Source organism: Cololabis saira, chromosome 2 (assembly GCF_033807715.1).
Source record: "Cololabis saira isolate AMF1-May2022 chromosome 2, fColSai1.1, whole genome shotgun sequence".
Classification (NCBI taxonomy): Eukaryota; Metazoa; Chordata; class Actinopteri; order Beloniformes; family Belonidae; genus Cololabis; species Cololabis saira.
In genome coordinates, this window is record NC_084588.1 from 19,194,812 (window position 1) to 19,219,374 (window position 24,563).

At 39.4% G+C, this 24,563-nt stretch overlaps 1 protein-coding gene across 1 annotated transcript in view; it reads right to left on the bottom strand.

Moving 5' to 3' along the window:
• The window catches only part of itga11a (integrin, alpha 11a), a 73,172-nt gene extending 49,622 nt beyond the window's left edge, over positions 1–23,550 (bottom strand). The window contains 6 exon segments of the mRNA XM_061739732.1: positions 205–332; positions 454–568; positions 685–776; positions 1,233–1,342; positions 14,072–14,186; positions 23,404–23,550. Of these exon segments, the coding sequence (XP_061595716.1) occupies positions 205–332; positions 454–568; positions 685–776; positions 1,233–1,342; positions 14,072–14,186; positions 23,404–23,452 (609 nt within the window). The 5' untranslated portion in view covers positions 23,453–23,550.
• Between the last annotated feature and the right edge of the window lie 1,013 nt (positions 23,551–24,563).

Consider the following 24,563-nt stretch of genomic DNA (forward strand, 5'->3'; position numbering starts at 1 on the left):
GCTCATTTCCTCAATTTATCATTTTTACCGCGAGATGACAAATTCTTACCGTGGGGAATATTTTTGACGGTTTATCGTGAACGGTAAAATATCACCCATTCCTAGAGTTTGGTTTTGCTATGACTTATTCAAGTGCTGCGAAGGACTGGCGACCTGTACCCCACCTTCTGCTTGGGTGGACTGTAGCACACTTTTTGTACACACCTGCATCTGACCTGGTCCTACGTGAAACTTCTGGAGAATGTTGATGAGAAAAGCCTGGACCTCAGACCAGGGGTAGATGGAGTTTGAGCCATCAAGAACGATCACAATGTCCATAAAGACCTCGCATCCTAAATGGTTTTTACACAAAGGAAAACAAAAACACGTCAATAAATGAAGAAAACATCCCCCACTGTGGACTACAATCATAAATAATGTTTGCCAAACACAAAGGATGTTTCTGAAGCTTACTCTGAAAGGCAGGAGCGATGGTTTTGGAGAATTTGAAGCTTGCATTAACCCTGGAGCATATTCCAGTGCTGTAGTATGAGCTACCACACTCATAGGACCATAGTGGACCACAGGCCTGAAGCATAGAAGAAAGCATTTATACAAACATCTAAGCTTATTGTGAAAGTTCCTCATAAATAAAAAGCTTTACAGACTATAACTGTACATGGTTTCTCTCAAAGTCATTCTCACCACAAAGCTGTTGTCTCTGGGGTTAGATGTGAGTGTCATTCCCAGCCTCATCTTGTCCTTTCTCTCTGACACATTGGTCAAAGATATCCTCCCTTGAGGGAAAATGAAGTGAACTAAGAAGACTTCTCATGAACAGCTCCGAGCATGCACAATGCTTCACAGAACAAACAGAGGCTCCAGCATCTGGGACTTTGGTTTGTTATTGCTGTCTGGCCAGTCAAAGCAGCGTCCACATCCCCACATGTAAATGTTTACTTGACTAAACCTCTTATGAGGACCTAACCAACACAACACGTGCAAACCGTATGAAGAGGCATGTAGTTAAAAGTGGGGTAAAACACACATGTGGAAATGTACATAAACCATTGAAAAAAAGCAACAAAATGTGGTATGACTGGTATGGTACAGATACGTCTGTCTTACATGTGTCACTATGACACTTACTGCCTTATTCAGTTATGGGGAAAAGAAAGTACACTCTTTTTTACTGAACATGAAGCATTTTGTGAAGATGTGTTAGAAAATAGGGTTGCTTTGCAATACTATACCTAAATTGAGCTTTGAACAAGTGTTGCCGTTGGTTCTGGTCACTGAGCATTTATAAACATCTCCCGTCTGGTAGGGTCCATTCATTTCATATGGGGCACCCACTAATAACCTGTGAAAATGAAAATGAAAAAGAAAGTAAAAGTTAGAAGCATCAATTTGTATTTATATGTGCTCCGGTGCTCCACACAGGGTTTTTAGTTCATTTTCTGTAACCGTTTGACTGTGACCAGCTTCTCTTTTCCAGCATGCATTTTTGCGGAGTCCCAACTCTTTCAGGAAATATAATTTGGACTTTTAACATCAGTGACCTCCACTAAATGCGTGGGCTGACATTGAAGAGGTTTTTTCCAAGGAAGTAACTTTGTTTAATCACATCCAGCAGCAGCAGCCTCGCGTTCATAAACAGTTGAACGCAGTCACACCCAGAAGAGTAACCCGACAACTCTGAGTCATTCTGTCATCACGCAAGGTGAGCTCCTGTTAAATGTTTCATGAAGCACACATGGGAAGAATCACCGTTTAAATGGCATCTGCTCATTTAAATAGGTGACAGCTGTGTTGGACTGTATGTGTGTTTCTGTTGGTAAGATTGTGGGAGTTTTTCCTCATATATACTCAGATATATGAGTATAAACAGGGGGAACGTGGTGTAGCGAGTTGAATTGATTTCCCTTCAACCGGAGGGTCGTGGATCAACCCTTACATCCATCTTGTGCTAAAGTGTCCCTGGAGAGGACACTGAACCCCACATTGCCCCCTTTGTCCCAAAAGGGCTGTATCAGGAAGGGCATCTGACATAAAAAAAAACCAAGGCTAAATTAATATGCAGAACACAAATATCGCAATGGTGACCCCTACAAGAGGAAAACAAATCTGATATTTAATAGTAAAACAAAATAAATGCTTGCTCATTTACAGCTGTCTGTCTCTTTGTGCCTCAGAGTTCAGCCTTCCAGTCTATTATTGAACTGAAACATTAAACTACCACTCGCTGTGGTTAAAGCCAGACATTGAGATTTTACCTGGAGAGCAGCAGCAGTTTGCGGTGAAGGCGTGCAGATTGTAGAGTCATTAGCTGCAAACTATTGGCACCGTTTCAAATAACTGATATGAAAAGCAGCTAAATAACCACAACAGCAGCAACAGTTCACTGCCAAATCTGAAACAACTGGAATTTAGGAAGGTCGTAAATTATGGTCGTTTATCCTCAGACAAATTCATCCAATATTTGTGGAGAACTACAAAAGGACCCATGTGATTGGTGGTACCAATCACCTGGACACTAGAGGAGGCCCAATGTCATGTCTATTGATCCAGTTTCAGTTCCAAATGTTTAGTAACATAAGTATTACAGGAAATTACTGTGTAGTAGCGACGGAGTCGTCCTTTTCAGCAGGAAACATCCTAAAACTGTGTTGATTTGTAAAAACACAGGCAAAAAACCATTTGATTTTAGCAATGCAATTTCCTCTGCAAAAACCTCTCTCATTACAGAATATACCAAACCATTACAATGGGATGGGTTGCAGGTGATGACTCATAAGAGTGTCTAAGAGCCACTCTTCAAAACAAGAGTTAACTGAAAAACCAAGTCATTTACTGTTGTTCCTACTCCACTGCATGCCACTTTAGATATTTTTTGTTCATACTAATCTCTCATTTTGCCTGTATGACATGTGTTGGTTCCTCTGATTGGATGCAAGTCCATCCCATGGCGTCTAGAGGCACTTTCTTCTTCTTGGAGCTGGAAATCAAAATCCAGATGAACCAGACTAATTCTTTGTATGTAAGTGGAAAAGAATTAAGATGACTGGTCAGGCTAAAGCAATCCACCAGTAACAGCAAAGATTATCTCGGACAAGAAGAGCCGTTTATAATCAGCCACAGAATTTAAGTCGCAATGACATATGTGGCATCTATGTGAACATTAATTGTAGCTCTTATTTGTCCATTCATAGATTTAGAGACTTGCACAAATCTTTAATTTCCATGTTTGCTTAACCACTGGCCACTGTTGGCCACAACTGGAATGCCTGAGGAAATAATATTTAACTTCAAGTGAGCTATCAGATTAATAAAAAAAAAAAATCAGATGATATTTGCCATCACGGACCACCAGAGAAGTTAGATGTCCACAAAGAAAAGAGCTGAGAGCTGGACATTCCTTGTGCATGAGACAGTGTTTGTAAAGAGGCACTTGACTTAACAGCAAACTTCCTGTGCAGGGTCAGAGTGGTCTCATAAATGTCAAGATTTTTGGAAGATCTTCAAACAAATGTGATGGAGATGTGTTAATATCAGAGCGTAAGGAGGGTATTACGATGAGGGGGATTTAAAAATGTATTCCAGACTAAACAACGTTGTGGTTTGTTTGTATTTACTGGTGACAATCCCTAAAGGTTCATAAAATCTTGAGGATTTCTTGTCTTATTCTGTGATGGCTGTTGTTTAAGCACTGGGTGTCTCAAGATTAAACAGTTCACCAGTACATTACAACATCGTATTGCTGTCAAACACTGTACTTCATAATCCAGATACACCAAAGCTGTCTTTGTTTGACATGGCTTGGCTGCAGTCCGTACATCACACCAACACATACAGCATTAAACCTGTACTGCCTGAAACCTCCAAAAAATACAATAAAAGCCTTAAAAAATACAGACATAGCAAGAATCAATCTCCAGGCCCGTCATGTACCGGAGTGTCCCTGGGCTGGAACTGAAGTCCTCATTGCCCTAATTTCAAACCAAAGTCCACAAACCAGAGCTCTCGTGGTACTGTTCCCTAAGGACTATGTCAGGAAGAGCATCCAACATTAAAACCTGTGGAAACTCAATATGTAGAACGTGATGATCTGCTGTCACCACCTCTGGAAGATGCAAAACCAAAAGAAGTTGCTTTGCTGACAACACTTTGTAAAGTCACACTGATCTACTGTAATCTACACTTCTGTAATTTATTTATGTTACATTTAAACAGAGTCATAAAAAACAAATACAGAAAAAGAAACTGTTCACAGCATTAAAAAACACTAATGTGATGACTGGTCATATTACAAGGAATTGCAGTATTACATGTGGATAAAATGTATCTTCTCGCCAACCAACTAATGCAAAAAACACAATATACTTTAGGTAAACTATGGCATCCCAGATCTGATTTATTTTTTCCTTTAAACCTTTACTTTTGTTTTAGATTTCACATTCGCTTAACTTATCCACTCATTAAATAACGTGTTGTGCCATAAAAGACTCACATTTCTGAAAAAGCTTAAGTAAATGCAGTAGGTCAGCTTGGAGTTAAACCACGGTACGGTCCAAGTGAAAAGCAAAGGGAAAGTAGCAGGCGAAGGACCAATTCCCAGTTCAACGTTGCCCCAAAGGAAAGATACTTGACACCACTTTATTGCAAAAGCAGACCATGGCCAAGCTTCTGCCAGATCAAAGTTTATTAATTGGAGAAAGACAGATTTTCTGTTAAAAAAAAAAAAAAAAAATCCCCAAGCCACATTGCTGAACCGCAGAATTTCAAAACGGATCATATTATGAATCAGAAAGGTGAAGGTATATGCTTTTGGACTGCAGGAACTTTTCATGGAGCTGCAACTTATGTACGTGAACTTACAACTGCAACAATTAAAATATGAATGACAGCGCTTGACATGATCGTAAAGAAAAAAAAAATGTATTCTTTAAAAAAAACGTAAAGACACAAAAAGTACAAAAATTTATTGTGGATAAATGCATAACATTTTTTACTGGTCTACCTCCCATGGGTTGGTTGTTAAATCCCTTCAACATTTCTTTCTGTGGTGCAAATGCCACTACGGAAAAGCCCAAGAGTGTATGTTGTAGATTTGAAGTAATATGACTGTATCCATCTCTCCACCTGACAGTCTCAGGTCTAGTTGGCAGAGATTTTCCCTAGACGCAGACGTCATGGAGAATTTTGATCTTTATTTGGGAGTTTCTTCTGCAGCAGCTCTACATCTGATACTGGTCTGTGCTTTTTCTCTGTGCACATTTACAGAAGTTTAATACCAGTCATGAATTGACATATTACTGCAACTGAAGACAAGAGGAAATGTTCATCACTGCACATCAAAGAGTGACTCATATGGAAGTAAGTATCAGTGTTATTTCTCCTTAAGCCAACTTATAAAAGTCTCGCAGACTTTGAAAATCACTTCACCGCAGTGGTTCCAGCAGCGGTCATATTTTCACTGCTATTAATATCATGATTGATACTTCAGCTATTGCTATCCTTTGGCAAGAGGAGGAACTGTAGCTTGAGTTCAGGTCGGGACACATTTACCTTGATGAAAAAGAACTATTGTTGCCTTTGACTCGGACACCTGCTGCCTGACCTCCTGAATTTTGGCAGAAGCTGTTAAAACAATCATGTACTGGAAATCATAGAGGTCACACAGTAAAGCCTCTGTGCATCACTACTGAAGGAATGGCATTAACACTGACAGAAGCAACTTGGCCCTTGGTGAATGCATGAACATTTTCTACCCTGGTTACTAAGCAACACAGGATTTTGGGGTTTGAGGAAGCGCCATCCGCAAGCCCAGGCTGTTATTAATGTGGTAATGTTTTTCATATTTGGAAGGAGGGGATGTATACTCCGTGAAACCACATCCCTGTCCCAAACATGAGTGTGCTACTCCGATGTCAAGATTGCTCATGGCATTCCATTTATCTACGTTAACAGGAGAAGGTGGTTTGTGTGCTGTCTCATAAATTTGGAGAATCGCAATGGTCACATAATCATTTTCCAGAGACATTTATTTTGTGTCTAACTTGGCTGGGAGCATTTAGCAGACAGGAACAACTGAACTAGTGACGCATCTCTGCGCACATACTAGTTGCTGAAATCTAATGCCCCCCAAAAAGTTTTTAGTTTCAACAGAGATTTTTTTTTCTTCCAACATAAACAATTCTTGTTATGTTAGAGCTGACACTGAAGTCCAGGTTGCCCTCTATATATGCTCAGTGGTGTGTGACTGGAAAAGTGCTGCATACCATTGTTCTTGAAATGATCCAATCACTGTCATGAGGACACATGTCACAGTGGAGCTGCTGTTCTGACGTGTGTTATTCAAAATGTTACTGTAATGAAAACATATATCTATAATCAAAAAGGTAACTTGAAAGGTCACTCTTTTTCTGTAGTAAGTAATCTGTTAGGGAAAAATGAACGCCCTCCTTGGAAATTGACTTGAGTGGACACAGTCCCAAAAAACTGATGCTAGAAAAAGAGAAAAAAGAGTTGTGGGTTGACAGTTGTGTCTGAAATCAGACTATTATTTATGACCTCATGAGTATGAAATATCCATGAGATCCAAGTAAAGGAAGCATTTATCTAAAAAAACTAAACCCAAGAGAATAGCAGTTGCTTTGAGTGCTATATTTTTAAATCTTTATTTTGTGGGTATTTCCCATCTTGTGTTTTAAAGGAGCTTGAGGCTCCTTTTAAGAAATTAGACTCTCTAGCGCCACCCTTCACCACGACGGTCGTTGGGGGTACTGCAGCCAACAGTGAAGCCGGCACGGGAGAAAGGGGAGAACGTGCATGCAGCGTCATGTGACGTCACATCCGCAGCCCAGCGCGGGAAATTCGGGACCGAATTGCAGCACATTTTGCAGCACACAGCCTGTTCAAGGCAAAGGAGAGATACACTAGAGGGCTCATTCTTTTGGGTTTGGAACGCTTCATCTGACATTATTACTAGAAAACTTAAAATGTATACGGATTTTTTTCATAAATCCTGCCACAATCCGGCCTCAAGCTCCTTTAAGATGTTTGAACCTCATTTGCAAAATTGAGTCAAAAAAGCATATATATACCTTTTTTTTCATTGAAATAGGAATAAAGACTTTTCTTTTAAGTGCCAGTACCTTAAAATGCCAAGTGGTTTGATTTTTCTTTATTTCCTTCTCACAAACAATGTTTTTTTTTATCTCTGAATTAAAGACTGCATGGTTTCAAACAGGATGACACTGCCTTAGTTACACGAGTACAATTGTGTCATAATGAGACTTGTTTTTTAAAAGAAAAAGCCATAATGATAATAAATCTCTGAAAACCCACTGAAACTAGCCCTCTGCTTTTATCCCGTCACTTGTTCATCTGCTGCTATTTTTTCTGGACAGGGAGTAGTGGGGGGTTTGGGGGGGTTCATGGTGATTCTCTTCTTTCACCAAACCAGGGACTTGAACCCAGGTCCTTCAGGACTGAGCCCACCTCTGTGACTCCAGAAGTCAAGAAACTGAATTCTCTTTTGGTACCTCGCTGAGGAAGGGGTTTAAAAAAAAAAGTGCCACATGGCTCTGCGATCAAGTCAAATAAAGGTAGAAACTATTCAAATCCAGTGAGAGACTTCATAGACTCCCTGCAGTTCTTCGTGTGCAGCTGGTAACTGAGCAAAAGGTCAGGTCTCAGCTGAGCAGACCTGGTACAGCTGCAGACAAAATAAACAGTGGAATGGTGAGTGCAAAGCTTCTGTGGTGCAATATATATAAGTATTTAAGTCCACACACGTCGTCATACTTAAAGACCAAAGCTCTTTGCAGTTTGGAGGTTTTCAGATCCCTAAAGACGGTCTGCTCTGGTGAACTGTTAAGAGCACCAGAGTACTGAGCAGACATGTGGGGAAATGGCACCTTCTTGACACAGTGACCCTTCTTCAACTTGGTAAATCCATCAGCAGTCATGGACAAACACTGTCGACAGGTCTGAGATGTCTCCCTTTTTAAGTATTGCTGATAATAAGTGTATCCCTGATAGATGAAAAGTCTGGGATATCTTAAACCTGTGCTCATAGAGCAAACAGATATTTGCATCTACTTTCTAAACATGGCCTCAGAAACTCTTTTAGGAGTAGCAGGATGTCTGCATCTCTCCAAAAGTCTGTTTCCAGCTTGGATCTTACCTCTATTTAAACACAGTGTGTTTTTCAAAATCAGACGGTTCTGGAAAAGTTGACTGCTACAGTTTGGCAGTATTTGTAATCATGGCTATTTCAAAGCTTGGTTAGGTGGACCCATTTGAGGGGAAAAGGAGGTTAGAAAGTAAAATGACATAAGAAGAAAGGACACAAGAGATTTTTTTTTTTTAAAACAACTAATCTGAACTTGGAGAGCTTAGCTGCAGAGTTGGTCTCTCACTCCTCAAGTATGCATTATTTCCTTGATAAGCACATAAAACAACACATGATTTGTCCTAATGAGCATAAAAAAGGAACTCCCGAGGCAAAATGACAAATAGCTACCAGATTTGTGCATGATACAATTAAAAATGCGTCCAACTTTGAGACTTTAGATTTGACCATGGCCAATTAATCCAATATAATTTCTTTTTATAGTTCAACTAATATCTCCTCACTATCGGCTAGCTGCCCATTCTGTTCCCCTATAACAAACTAAAATGTGGTTTTACACAGCCCTGTCTCTTTAAACAGCTAAAAGAGCGGCTTCCTGAAACAATCTTCACCACACTATTTAAGCCAAGCAGCCACATTAATACTAGTCTGATCAGCCATACACATTCACGTTGGAAAAATTCTCCCTCATGAAATGGGCCTGGTACCCCTATCGCTATTCAAAAATCAGTGATCTTCCACATATAAATTGTTGTTGTCATGTTGATAACACAAATGTATGTAATATTGAACCTGTTGCACTGACTGTAAAAAAAAAAAAAAAAAAAAAAAAACAGAGAAATGTTGTATTGATAATACTTTCACAGTCAGTGAGGGAGTACTTTTCCTTTTGCCTCAGAACATAAAAATTCCTTACTTACTCCAGCTGAGAACTGTCACACACTCCCACAGATGAAATACAAACAGAGCGAGAGTCTTGCTTGAGTGAGCATGCAGCTGTGTCTGCAATGACTAAATGGAGTTTTTAAAACCGAACTCCACGGGACGATAAAGCTGAAAGCCTTAGTGACAGAAATCATAAACGAGGTGTAAAAAGAATTGTGACACTTGCTGCTGTAGGCCACAGAAGATTCAGTGAACCAGTGGAAAAACATTTAAATTAAAATAAAATAATTTTGGTGAAATACACAAACATGTAATTGCTGTTTAAAGAAGCGCTCTTCCATGAAAGTTTATTGTTTATGAATGTTATTACAAGTATGTACAGCACATTAAGATGCCAAGATTCCAGTGCATCTAATGTTACATGACTAATTGCACAGCTTCTGCAGCTTTATTAGTCCTTCATAAATACTCCCACCAAATTCTCAGACAATTACTTCAGTTGAAACTTTGTCTTACACTATTTACTTCTGCAGTCTACCTGCAGCTCTTCCCTTTTCAAGTAGCTATACCCCCAGATTCACAGCAAACCCAGTCATTGTCAAAACTCTCTACTACAGTGGTAGTGCATACCAGGGTATGTGACTACCAACTGTCATGGGCTGTGTAATTACTGGCCATGCTTTTGGAGTCACCCCCCAGTGGTCCGTCGATGAACTGCAACTTTTCTTATTACTGCGGTGGCCTCAATCCGAAAGCGAGAATGTTGACGCTTGTTCATTTCTATCCATCTGTTCAGTCTAGCTTAAGTGTTGGATACCACAATACAATATGTGCCACTACTCTAAGCTGGTCTAGGTGATCATATGGCTGACTTCGTGTTATGCTGTAACAGTGTTGATTTGATGATGATTTGCTTGTACTTACAATAATAATCATTCTAGTATGCAGCTCTCAAGTTCTCATGTTTGTGTGTTGTAAGTAGCCACCACTTTCTTTCATGTTGCAACACACAAAAACTACGTGTAAGTATCCCTCAAAAGTCAGATGCACAGCAACAAGTAGAATTAAAGCTGCAAGCAGCGATGAACGGGCCCTCGCGCGTGCAATTTGCACCAATTAAGGTCAAGGACTCAAAACTAAGTCCGATGACACCACCCACGACTCTTTATGTCAAACCATTAAAAAGTTACAGCCGAAAATAGGAACTATGAAATATCGACCAATCAGAAGAAGGGGCGGGGCTAATTTGCACCAATTAAGGTCAAGGACTCAAAACTAAGTCCGATGACACCACCCACGACTCTTTATGTCAAACCATTAAAAAGTTATGGCCGAAAATAGGAACTATGAAATATCGACCAATCAGAAGAAGGGGCGGGGCTAATTTGCACCAATGAAGGTCAAGTACTCAAAACCGAGTCCGATGACACCACCCACAAGCCTTTATGTCAAATCATTCAAATGTTATAGCAGAAAATAGGGACAACCAATCAGAAGAAGGGGCGGGGATAATGTTCACCAATTATGGTTAAGGACTCAAAACCGAGTCCAATGACACCACCCACGAGTCTTTATGTCAAACCATTCAAAAGTTATGGCAGAGAAAAGTATTCTAGGGGGCGCTGTTGAGCCGTTAGGCCACGGCCATTAATGCAAACCATGAAGTATCAAATTAATCACCAGGCCTGGCTTGCATGCAAAATTTGGTGACATTTGGGGAACTATCAAATATGGACCAATCAGATGAAGGGGGGGCGCACTTTTTGGCGTGTAGCGTCGCCACGGTAACGCTTTTGACTGAGAAAAGTAATGCGCGTCGTCGCAGGATGGAGACGCACATTTTGATGTATAACACACCTGGGTTCACGATACGGTTCGGGCTCTGAAGCGGCTGAAGAAATGGCATAAATTTCGCCAAAATGACATGATTAATTCAAAACGGCCGACTTCCTGTTCGGTTTCGGACATGACGCCAAGAGACTTTTCTTTAAGTTGCGACATGATACAGGTGTGTACCGATTTTCGTGCATGTACGTCAAACCATATTGTGGGGCTTGAGGCACGAAGTTTTCTAGGGGGCGCTGTTGAGCCGTTAGGCCACGCCCATTAATGCAAACCATGAAATATCAAATTTATCGCCAGTCCTGGCTTGCGTGCAAAATTTGGTGACTTTTGGGGCACGTTTAGGGGGGCAAAAAGGCCCTCCTTTCGTCAGAACAATAATAAAAAAAAAATCATCATCATCATCATCATCATCATCACTGATGATTCCTCAAGGATCAGCACATTGGTAGCATGGAGGCTAATTTGAAAAGAAGAAGGGACCACTATCCTTCAAGAAAAGAAAGTATTTAAAGGGTCAGTGCTGGATATACAATGGAGTGTTTACAGCTCATCAACGTGAGTCACTATCTTGAACAGGGGGAGGAACACATCTTATAATCTGTAGCAACACACAGACAGAGCGTCAGCATCAATAGTTAAACTGTTACGTTACATTATACTTAAATAAATGTTTGTTCTTTAATGTCACGTTGTGACCGTGCTTTGTAGTGATGATGTTAGTTGCGCTCATGCCACAGGGTCTTGCATGCCAACTAATCATCCTCCTTTATTTACTCCTTCACCCTAAACATTTCTCAGACACATGCAGGTGTGTAGGTTCCTAGCTAGAATTAGACACACAGTGTGGGACTTACTATGTTCTTATTATTCTCTGTTTTATTTTACCGTGTTTACAGGCATAAGGACACAGCAGGAAGAGTCATAAATCCTTTAAGGTGAAACATGTGGACGACACGCTTCATACTCCTTTTCTTCGACCGTTGTAAAAAACGTATATTGAACTGGTGGTGTGTACAGATTTTGTCAGTGAACTACAGAGTATGCTGCATGCAAACACATGCACAATCTTTAGTAAGTGAGAGGTACCCAGATGGTTTGCCAATTCTGGGAACATTTCCAGTTTTCAACTGACCAGTCTACCTTGCATCATATCCCATAATGCAATGCACCAGTAAGAGTAGAAGCTAGTAAGAGTGGTAGTAAGAGTCATTTTCTAATCAGTTGTTCCACGCTATTGTTGCAACAGCAATGAAAATAGGTGCATACTGTATATCGAAGTCTGTGTTTGGCTTGGACTATGGAATCTGACTTGTTATAAAAGTATTTATGTACAGTCGCACTTTGCCATGGATGTTGTAAAACAGCGGGGATCACTTGCGCAAAGCAATAAGAAAATGTTTTACCTTTGCCACTAGTTGAGTCATTTTCCTTCAAAATTTATGAATTCTTTGTTAGGTTCCAATATCTAATGTTAACATATTAAAATTGAAGCAGCAAAACCAATTCAACAAACTTGTGCACGTTATCAGGTATGTGAAGTATCTTGGTAAGGAAAAAAAAAATCAGATAATGAAAGTAATTGGTTTAAATACAACGTACTGTAGTTATCTATAGTAAGGAGACAATGTTTAATTTGCAGTGTAAAATAAATCACATACTAGCACCACATCCAAACCTTTTACTGCTTTGTTAACATGTTGCACAATTTCTACACCTTTATGAAGGTTATCTTTGAGAAAACTGATTAAAAGACTGTTTTCAGCATTTAAAACAATCCACTACATGGAAGAAAACTGACACAGAATTGAAACATGAAACTTGGTAATGTGCCAGCACGATGCTTGCTAGCAGACATTTGGGGTTATTTTTGGCAACCACATGGAGCCAGCTGACCTAGTATTGCATCAGGAATAATCTTCTCCTGCATAACTGCTGTTATGAGGTAATATGATGGGTGTGATTATTCAGTAGATCACAATCGGACTGTGGGGGGGGGGGAAACCTGACTTCCCACTGTCTCTGTACCGATACAGACAGCATAGCGGTACTACAGCTTCTCTGCATGTGTTCTACAGCTATAAAGTACACGATCTCTTAATCTTAGCCATCATTTACTGAGGTACATTTGAACAGTTTTATATATCAATAATTCAGCTTCATAGATGACAACGATGACCAGCTACTGCAGTAATGGAAAGGAAAGTAATGGAAAAGAATCTCAGTGCGGCATTATTTTTCTTTCCAAGCCTGAGAAATCCTATCACATACAAAAAAATCTTTGATGTAAACTCATGACTGCAGAGCTCCTAAATGCTGAACATAACTTGAACGGGACATTCTATGGAAAATTCACTTTTTTAATGCTTGAGCATGAAAGTTTGGTATTTGGGGCACCTGCCAGGTCATAAAAACATCTGTATTGAGTAGGTTGCCGAACGGGAGAAACGGAGCAGTTTCTTCCTCCCCTTTGGACTTGTGCTTCCTTATTCTGTGTCCTTATTGTGGCAAGCTGCAGAGAGCCCAACAATACCGAAAATCCATTATATTGCTGTCTTTGCGATCTGCAGTTAAAACACTATCACGCCCAAAACTCCAAGACGTTGATGCTCGGTTGTTGAATGTACAGACCAACACAAAATGCTGCAATCAGTACCAATACAATACATGTCACTCATTTAGAATACCCACTATTGCATTAATTTGCCAATTAAGCTATAGTTTACCCTTAAGGTGGCAGACATAAATATCTTTAATTATTTGTAGGACTGCTCATGATTGATTTATATTGAGGGTAAGCAATTTCTGGATGACGTCTATTATCAATAATACAGAGAGCTGGCTCATCCCTCCCTCTGCCTCTATTCAGCACTGAGAGAAATCAGCACATCACAAACGTGCATTTGCCAGTTCAATTGCACGTGCATAACCCTCCCTCTGTCGGTGATTAGCTGGAATCATGTTTGTTAAGGTTAGGGTTTTAAGTTTAAGTTTGTTTCCTGTTTATGTTTTGTTTATTCACAAAATATTCACTGAAAATAACAGAAAGTGTTCTGCGTTAGAAATGACAGAATCACTTACTCCTACCTTTAACATGGCTTGATTTTAAACACTGTAAAGATAACAAGCTATATGACACTGATACACAGTTGTTAACATGACATTCCTGAAAAGAAGAGTTCAGAACATCCGAATGTTGCAGAACTTGTGTATATCATCTCTTACCATTTTTCTCCCCCAGCACCTATGTGTTGCTGAACAGTGTATCCAAACTGTGCTTGTTTAGGCCCTTTGATGATCCTGGGTTTCTTTGTGTCGATATTAAAGCAGTCATGGAATCCTTTAAAAAAAAATGAAGACAAAATATTATTGTGTGCAAGTTATTTGATGTAAGAAGGACTTCAAATTCCTGCCATGAAAAAAGGGTTTCAGTAGCATTAAAATGACCCACATACGTTTGTTCCAGTGTGAAACTGCAATATTTTAACTTCTTTCAACTCCGCCTGTTACATCAGTGTGGCCCTCAGCATCTGGCTGTAGAGCAACAAACTTGGGTCTTAAAATAATCCCTGACCCGTCTCATGTCTTCTTTGTTCCCCTGGCCGAGTATAAACACAGACTTTCTTCAGAAGGACACACATATTACTATAATAAACTGAGCTACCTGTCTCATCTGACTAACTGTTTTTTTTTTCAATGCAAAAAAAAAGCAGACCCAGAAGAGTTTTTGTCCAACAGCTAAGTATCAACATGACTACATGCGTGCCATTGTTTTTACTACCAAAATATGTCTGTCAAACTCCTGAGTGGCTTCCATCATTTCAACACACAGTATGTGTAAGGCTAAATATGAATCACATGTGATAACATGTGAAATCTAATAAAGAATCAGGGCTGAGGGAGTAGAAAAGAAAAAAAAAATCATTAAAGTAAAATGGAAGCATATTGGTTCAGAAAGTCCTTAAATTAAAGAGACTCAGCAGTGAGTCTGTTTTTATATGGCAGTTAATACATGATGAAGGGTGACCTGATGTCAGAAGAGGGTAAGAAGTAAATCTGCCATGGGACATGATCAAAACAAATCTGTTTTTCCCACTGCATTCTTACATTTTTCTCACAATTGTAGATATCTTACAGATGTGGCAAAAGACAGCAGCAGACATCTGTTTTTAATTAAAATACCAATCAGAGAAGGTAGTCTTTAGACTTTGCATGTCACCAAATTAAGTATAACTTTTTGTCACAACAGCATCCTTTGCTGTTTAATGTTTTTCTCCCCCCTCGCCACCAAAGAAAGAGCATCTTTGTGTGTGAGAGGTGTTGAAATTTTACTAAGAAAGTGGCGTATTGATTTCTTACTGTTCATTTGTCATGTACTAAATCTCTTTTAGCAAGTGCCAGAGTAGGCATGGGTGTTTATTTGTGTGGCTCCATTGATGTTTCAGTTTTTTGTTAGTTAAATGTTTACACCACAGAATACCAAGCTGAACCAACTCGTACTTCAGAGACAAAAAAAAAAAAAAAAAAAAAATGCAAGAAGAGAGGAAAGTAGGAGGACAATTGAAAAACACTTGTTGCTTAATGAGGCACAGAAGTCTTTTCTGAAGGAGATAAAGTCTAAAATGACTGAGCTTTCTCACAGTTTGAACTCCTCAGAGTTGCCAAAAGCACAAAAGCCTCTGTTTTCAACCACCAAAAACTTCCCCAACGCTTCTATCTCGGAGGCTCTTTTCCACACACTTTTTAGTTTATTCAATCTCTTGCCGTCACGCTAAACATCCCACTCGCAGGCCATTTGCCATCTGCGAGACTTGGGTAATATTAAGTCAACTGAATGTTCTTTTCCTGAAAGGAAAAATTATTTAAATGCAAGAAATAGACAAGAGGAATGCTCTAAGTTGGGTGCATGCAACAAATTATTCATCGAAAAACAACATCTGAGCTCAAATTTGAGGCTCTAGTGCCCTGCGTTGTCCTGTTACAGTGCCAACCACACTGGCATAGCTGCGATTGTTTTTATCTTTAGAGTCTGAGTCTGTCGGAGTCTCAATTTGCACGTGGTGATACCAAATTAAGCATGAACTGCTACAGAAGCGGTTATAAGTGGGAGATGTTATCACCAGAACTGTGTCATAATCATGCAAGTCTGAATTTGGGATGTGGTAAAATCGACGGTTATTGATTTATGGAGGCCCACTCTACTTTAGGTCCATGTCCCACAGTCTTCGTAAAGAATTTTCTCCACTGACGGCATCTGTGTTTGTTGTATAAGCATGGTATTTTAAGCATGGTTCTTGTGATGCGTGAGATCCGAGTATGCATCATTGCTCCAATGATCAAATTTAGTTAGTGACTTATTATTATTATGACGTTATTATTTCCACCGGCTGAAGAAACAATAACCGTTTAGCTGATGTTAAGAAGGTACAAACCTTTTAGATCACGATCGAGGTGATCGTTAAGACTTGAGTCAAATCTATCCATTGATTAACTTCTTTAAATTATTTTACTTAACTTTGTTCCGAAAGCACATAAACTGCTTTTGACTTCTGTTGACATCATGTTCCTAATTTTATTATATCAATTATTTTATTACACTGGAAAATTCTGCCCAGATGTCCCCGTCCTGATGTCTTTAATTACTTCACAGAGCTTAAGTATTCCTACTGCAAGTTCAAATTGAGCATCCCAGCCAGCTTTTTACACGGGCCCCACACGGGTTAAAAAGTGGTCTGCAAATATGGCCCCATGTGGGTTCGTCCACTGGTCCCATGGTTGCCTTGGCTGTGTTTGCCCATATGGACTCTGAATGAGATCTACCTGTTTTTAATGAGGGCAACTAATTATAGGTGACCCACATAAGTGTCTCTGTTATTGGCAATGCTCCTTTAAGTGACTTGTATCCCTTACAGGTCCATGCGTTTGCCCATAAAGGCTTCCCATTTGGGGCTCATAATGCTGATACCATATGGGACTTAAATCCAAGCCCACTCTGTACCTAACTAACCCAGTTTTGGCCACAGCTGTTTGGTTTTTAATAATTTCAATGATTGCATTATGAGTAAACTGCATTTACAAACAGACCACAGAACTCATGATACATTACTGACAATTGATAATATTATTCAGTCAGAACTGTGTATTTTTAAGCGTACATTGCTTTTTATGGCACTGACTTGTCAAATAAAACTCAAATTTGAAACAGCACTTCCATCGTATGAAGAGATGTCATAAACACTGTTAAGTTGTTAAGTAAAACGTGTGCCTAAAAAGAATCTGGATTTTGCAGCACTGCAGAGGAGATTTATTTGTTTGGGTGTGCAGCTGTTTTGCACTTTGAGATGATGAAACGTTACATTGAGCAGCTGTATTCCTTGAAGGAACGTAGCTCATTTACAGCAACGGGAAATCGCCGGCATTCCATAGATAATGAATATTTAGGAGGGTAAATAGACTGTCTAAACACACTGCAAGCCAAATATCCCCTCTTTCGGTTCTTTTGCATGCATTTGTAAATCTGAGGGGAAAACCTATGAGTTTTGTGATTGCAAGGAGTGTCAAAACCATCACATCCACATTTTTCCCACAGCTATTACATCACTGGACTGAGAGCTGCAAAATGAATCACTTTTTCTTTTTTATTCCATCACATGTACATGGCTATATCACACCTTGATTGTCCTTGCCCTGTTTCATGAAAACCTTCAATAAAACAAACTGCCATCACTGCCATGCAGATTCTTCATATAAATATTGACACATACGCCTCATTGCTCATTTCCTGCTTGTATGAATGGTTCACGTGTTGAGCTGGTCTTTCAACAAAACTCCTCCTAAAGACTCTGTTTATCTAGAAACATCAAAATAGTGACTGAAAGTTAATTGCTGGGAACAAATATGGGTACTATAAATAAATGAAACATTCACTCTTTTGCAGAATAAAGTTCTTTATAGACGGAGGGCGGTGTGCCGCATCACTTTTAAGCAATTTTGTTAATTCAGCAAACTAGTGCAAGCTTCAAAACTAGCTTTCACGCAAAAGTAAGTAAATGTCAATTCCCTAGGCAAAATCTGAAAAGACTGGGACAGAGACAGAAGTGTGAGGGTGAAAGCGTGAGAAAGGAGGTTATCCAGTTTCCATTTAAAGCTACTAATGTGCCAAAGAAATCTAATATTCACAGTAATGTCAGCAGCTTCTAAAGCAAGGCTGGAGTCTTGCTGGGTTTCCTGTGTACTGGTTTCCATGCCTAGATAAACCTCAGGCCGGGGGCTGCCGGTGCGACCCATATACTCCGCTGCTGCCTTTGGCCCAACACCAAGCTGCTGGAGCCGCACCACAAACCCACTGACACAAAGCAGCCGTGCAGACGCATGATCTAAACAGCAATTTTGGAAACATCCCCGTATCAGACATACTTGGTGCAGCTGGTACTGCGTAATGACGTTCACGGTTTATGGAAATGTAGGGTACCATATTGTTTCCTCTACTTTGCTGTCTATGTTTAGTGTCATTTCTGTTATGTGAGCATATAGACAGTCCATGAATGAACCGATGTGAACAGTAGCATAGGCTTTAACAATAGATGTATGGGTTTAAGCATGAAAACAATATTCAGACCGTACTTTCCAGTGAAACTGTCTACGCTTTAATTTCACGGGCAAAGATTTTCTTTGGAAAGATACATTTTTGACAGTGGACAATATGTTTTGGCACTCTTCCTTATGCCAAAGTAAATACTCCAAGAGGCAAGGGCTATCTAAAACCAGATGTTCTCACTATTCAACAGCCAACTGGGCACTGCTTAACAAGATGTTAACCCTCTGAACCAACAAAAAGCCTTGTGGGGATTCAAGTCTCTGAGGTAGTACAACACAGGATATATTACAACTGCTGTGACATGTTCAGAGGCAGATTCAACACTTTCTGCGATAATAAATAGCTACAGTACAGACCAAAAGTTTGGACACACCTTCTCATTCAAACAAATGGGGAAGTGCGTCCAAACATTTGGTCTGTACTGTATATATAAACAAACTGACATGAAATAAAATGATCAATTGTTTTAGAAATTAACCCTAAAAGAGACATATTATGACACACTGTCCCGAGTTCTTAATGAAACATCTGTGACGATGCAGTACACAAACACTCTTTTAAACAATGTCTTTACTTTAGCTGCTGGTTTAAGGGGGTGGAGTCAGACACTCAACACATTATTCCTTCAGGAATATCTCCTTTGAAACTGGTTTAAAAGATATGCGCAAGCCGTTTCTAAGGTGAAGCGAAAGCAGCGTAATGTGAAGTTGGATGGAGATAGAGATGGGGAGGCTGCATGAATTTAAATTCCTCTGGGTTTATGAGTAGAGCTCGGCATCATCACTGACCTCCCGATACAATACGATTCCGATACACTAGGTCCCAAGACGATACGATTTCCGATACGATACGATATCGATATTCTGGTTACAATAAGGGAATAACATGATCCTTCCACGCGCCACGTCCGGCCAGAGAAACCCCACCCTGCCTGGTGAAAAGAAGCAGCCTGCTCACTCCTCAAGTAAGGAGGAGACTTGAGCTCAGTGCAGGGCCTCCCGGGGTTGGTAGACGGAGCAATGCACAGGACTGACTTAGGTAGGAGCACTGGGTGATATAATGGGGGAAAAAATCGGGGGTTTAAAAAAAAAAATAAAAAATTTAAATCGATACTTGGATTTATGTATCATAATCGTTCCTACACATGCATATCGATAAAATATCGATATATCGATATTTTTAACCCACCCCTATTTATGAGGTCACCGTTTCCTGCAGATCAGAACGGCTCGCTGAATGAGACATTTTCAGAATGGGGCTTTTCCAAAGCAAAGGTTGTCTTATCTTGAAATTTCTGTGTTGGACTTTAATTCAAATGGTGTTTTTTTTTAATGATATGTTACCTTTAAGGTTAAAAAAAACAACAATTCCTGCTGACAACAGAGTGCAGCCCAGTCACTTGATAATGAAACAAGAACAAAAATGAAGGGACTTATCTTTATTCTTACACAATGTTTGTATCACAGATGTGTTTGAACTTGAATCATTTGGAGAGCCAGAAAAACATGGTGTGAAAACTGAGCTTGAGCCGGCGGTGGCTCTCCCAGCTAAGTAAATGAAGTAGTGCTTCATATAAAAACTTCATCAAAACCTCACAAGAGCAAAAGACGACACACATAAGTTCAAACTGCATGTGTGCGTTAAGTGTATAGATTTCACACAATGGTCAGAGAAACCTAGAAAATATTAGGGCCACCAGATGTTCTCATATTTCACTTGTAAGATATGCCATAATGGACTGGCGAACTGTCCAGGGTGCAACTCCACATGGGATAACCCCCAGCAGACCTCCTTGATCCTGAACGGGAAAAGTGCATACGGTACATGTATAGATAATGGCTAGATGGATGCTGGGATTAATTGTGTTTTAAAATGTAATCAAGCAGTTTGTAATGTCTAAACCTAAACATTTTATTGTGTTGCCTAAACCCAACCAGAGCAGTGAGTGAAAATATTTTTTTTTAAATCAAATAAAGTAAAAAATATAATGGACTGAACAAGGGATACATTTGGGTTTCCTGGATGACAACTACCGGTATACGCTTTCGCCTGTCAAACTGCCAAACACTTTTTTCATGAAAATTTTGTGGGTAGTATGATGCTTTACTTTATGTGTCTTTGTTTTATCACATCCATGTACACACAAAAAAGAAAATAATATTCAATAATATGAATTAAGGGATTAATATTGTAAATCTTTTGACTGAACAAAAGCACAAATAAATAAGGTCTTGCAGCAAATGTACTAAAAAAAAGAATGAGTGAGAAAGCCATCTAGTGGGTGGAGAAAGTAAAGTAAACTAAAATCTGATTTATATTCTAACCCTAAACACAATCTTTCCCTGATTCTAAAGTGCATATTAAGGAACACAAGAAACAAGATGAAATATTATTTTAATGACTTGGTGGAAACCAAAACACAGAATTAATAATGGGATGAAATGAATCATGGGTAAAATAATTACTTCAAATTGACTATTTACGTAACTCCATGGCCACAAAAGTATCTAAAGATATTTCCATTATGAAAGGGGATTTGAGCAACTTTAAACCATTTTATTTGATTAAATAATTTGGACAAAATTCGCGGTCGAGAGGGGACTAAAATCTAATTTTCCCAGTTTTTTTTCACGTTTTGTTTTCCCTGTTTTGTGTTCTTGTGTGTTGTGTTGAAAACTTGCAAAGGATAGTGGATTCTAGTCTACAATCCAGTCCCTTGCTGGAGAGATATATCAGGATCTTTGCTGCAGAGACACCAGCAGGACCTTTGCTGCAGAGACACCAAGATCTTTGCTGCAGAGACATCAGGATATTTGCTGCAGAGACATCAGCAGGACCTTTGCTGCAGAGACACCAGGACCTTTGCTGCAGAGATATCAGGATCTTTGCTGCAGAGACACCAGGATCTTTGCTGCAGAGACATCAGGATATTTGCTGCAGAGACATCAGCAGGACCTTTGCTGCAGAGACACCAGGACCTTTGCTGCAGAGATATCAGGATCTTTGCTGCAGAGACACCAGGATCTTTGCTGCAGAGATATCAGGATCTTTGCTGCAGAGACATCAGGACCTTTGCTGAGGAGACACCAGCAGGACCTTTGCTGCAAAGGTATCGGGGCCTTTGCCTGGTATTGTACCCATATATTTTCTCCCTCTGCATTGTTTGTTTTCTACATATTTTCTCCAGGTCTAACCAACCTTCTAGTTGGCAGATAAAGATAAATTCAGATAATGGATGAGAGTCCTTTGAACTGACTGGGGCTCTCACGCAAACATCCCATACAGGGTGATGCACCTTTGCAATGTATTTAAGGGTGAAAAAATATATATATATATATATATATATATATATATATATATCGATGATTATAAAACACATCCATACATTTTCTTTGAAATTAACAGTCATTTTCTTAACCTATTATTATTAGGACATTATTGTTTATTTAATCTAGTCAAAATGTGCCCTAGTTTGAGCACGTATTTTAAATTTTGGAGGGCCTCCAGCAAGAGACATAATGCCATATGTCAGTACTTGATTATTTTTGTCATTTGCGGGGCACTTTTCACTTTGTTCATATATATGGTATTCACAGGGAGAATTTTCCATGACAGACATGATCTTCCCTGCATGGCGTGGTCATATTGAATGTCTATTAAACGAAAGAAATTTGAAGTCCAGTTTGGGAAAGGAAATTGAGTTGACATACAGTATGCTGATGGGATAGTGCTTATGAGGACATTGGCCTTATGAGACGAATGACACCCACTGTTTCCATCTCATATACAGCATGTGTCCTTTACATCTAGGACACAGCCTTACTCAATGCTATCTACAAGGGATCTTTGTCCCAGAAGTCCAAAAACTCCAGACTGAAATCAACCCTGCTTCATATACTCTTGCCAAAACATCTTCCCCTGCAGCCACCTTCAAATCATTATATTCAGCTACAAGGTCAGAGTCTCCTCCACCGTGCAATCAGTCCAAAACCAATTTTTTCTGACAAATTCCAAAATCGGACCAAATATTTACAAAAGATTTACTCCTCTCCATTCAATAGAATCTGAATGATTTACAGCCTCCGAATCAAAAACGGACTTTTTTATTAAAAAAAAAAAAGGTCCAGAGACCTCCAGAGAAGTTTAAAAAAAAAATCTCTTTTGTAAATAATGTAACAGAAACGGAGTGAATTTGAAGATTTGACAGTTGAAAAACATCTGGAAAAAACGTAATGTACAGACATGATGACAGCACCGACAGAATGTTGAAGAGATGTTTCTCAACACCCAATGTGTTCAAAACGGGTTAAAAGTCCACTGAACTCAAAATCTAGTTTGCGCCACTGTATAAGAATATAAAGAACCTTTATAGTATGCATGTAGTCGGTTCAGTTAGCTTTACTTACTCATCTGGCTATATTTGAACATAGGTCTTTTTATCGCTTTTAATTGACTGTCAGTTCTTCATCTCGACTGTTACTGTTAAAGTGATTTCACTCATAATTGACCACAATTCTGGCTGAGCGCCAACTACTCTCCGGTCGCTGGAAGCTTGATTGTAAAAAGACAGCATCAATTTACATTTGACAGAACATGCCTCCTTCCATTGAGACATAAATAACCTCTGTAGACCTGACCTGAAGTTCTGCTTTCCATGTTAGTGGGTCAAGATCGTGAATGAGGGACATAAACAACCACTGAGTCAATCAGTCCTATAAGACAACATACATATACATATATATATATATATATATATATATATATAGTTACCAAAAGAAGCCTTAAAAAGTTTACTTTCACTTTTGATAGAAGTCCAAATACTACAAACAATTAGTTTGTCATGACACCACAATGTCACATTGGGGGGAAAATAATCCTGCTTAATGACGCATGCAAAGATGCATAAAACACAATGACAAATTTAAACACTAAAGCAGAAATGTAAAGACGTTAAACTCACCTAACCGCTGGCTACAGATCCAGAGGAGGAAGAAGCAGTAGTACTCCATATGTTTGTTACTGCAAGCGTGCACGTGATGGTGGGTGTACGGGATGAATGCTGTGAGGTTCTACAGGGTGAATGAGGCACAGTGGCAGGCACAGTTAAAGATCCCACTCTGATTGACTCCAAGTCAAAGCGCTGCCTATAAGTGGAGAGGAAGGAGGGGACTGTAGAAGAAGGAGGTCCAGTCTGGTCCTCTAAGCAGTCTCTCACACACTCCTTCAGCTCAGTCTAACTGGCTTAAAAACTATCAAGTGGATCATCTTTAGATAATGTTTTGGGAGTAGATATTTGCAGTCTATTTTTATAAACACACACTTAAAGGGACTATGGTTTTGTTGTCAGGATTTGTGCCATTTGTTTTCTTCTTTATGCGTGTTTGTATTCTTATCTTGAGTTTTTGTCTCGGTGTTAGTTCTCCAGTGAAGTTTTTGTTTTTTGTGAAGTTTGAGTTTCCATCTTGCTTTTTTTGTGCTCGTTGCTTTTGTTTTGTGTTTAAACAGTTCCTGCCTTGTATCCCTGTGTGTCACTCATAGTTCTGCCTCCTCTGTATTCCTGCTTCAGTGTTTGCACCTGTGCCTTGTTATCTAATTATTTCAGTGTGTATAGTCTGGTCTCTCCCTCTTTGTTAGTCTGTCTGCGCACCCGATCTGTTGCGTTTCTGATTCTTGCCCACTGTTATGAAGCACAATTAAAGCTTCCTAGCAACTACCCTATGCAAGTACGCAACCCTAATGTTTGCGCTGCGCTGTAATTACACCACCACACACTAGGGGGCGGTGCATGTACTTTCTGTAGCACTATAGCCGTCACCTTTTATGAAGCTCAGGCACAGTAACTGAGCAAATTGAGTTTATCTTGAGTTGGAGCTGATAGATGTTAGTTAAATTTTTACAGCAGCAATCTATATTTCTATCCAGCGGCAAATAAAAAAAAGAAGTAGCAGCAAGAAATACATCGTCGAAAGTAGCATGCTACCAAGCAGACCAATCACATTTATTGTGGTATGTGCCAACCGAACGTATAGTTACATTTTTGGATTAAAGACTTTTTAGTCTTCTGTGTTCTACGTTTGAGTCCTTATCTTGTTCATTGTATAATATTTTACGCCACTCTAT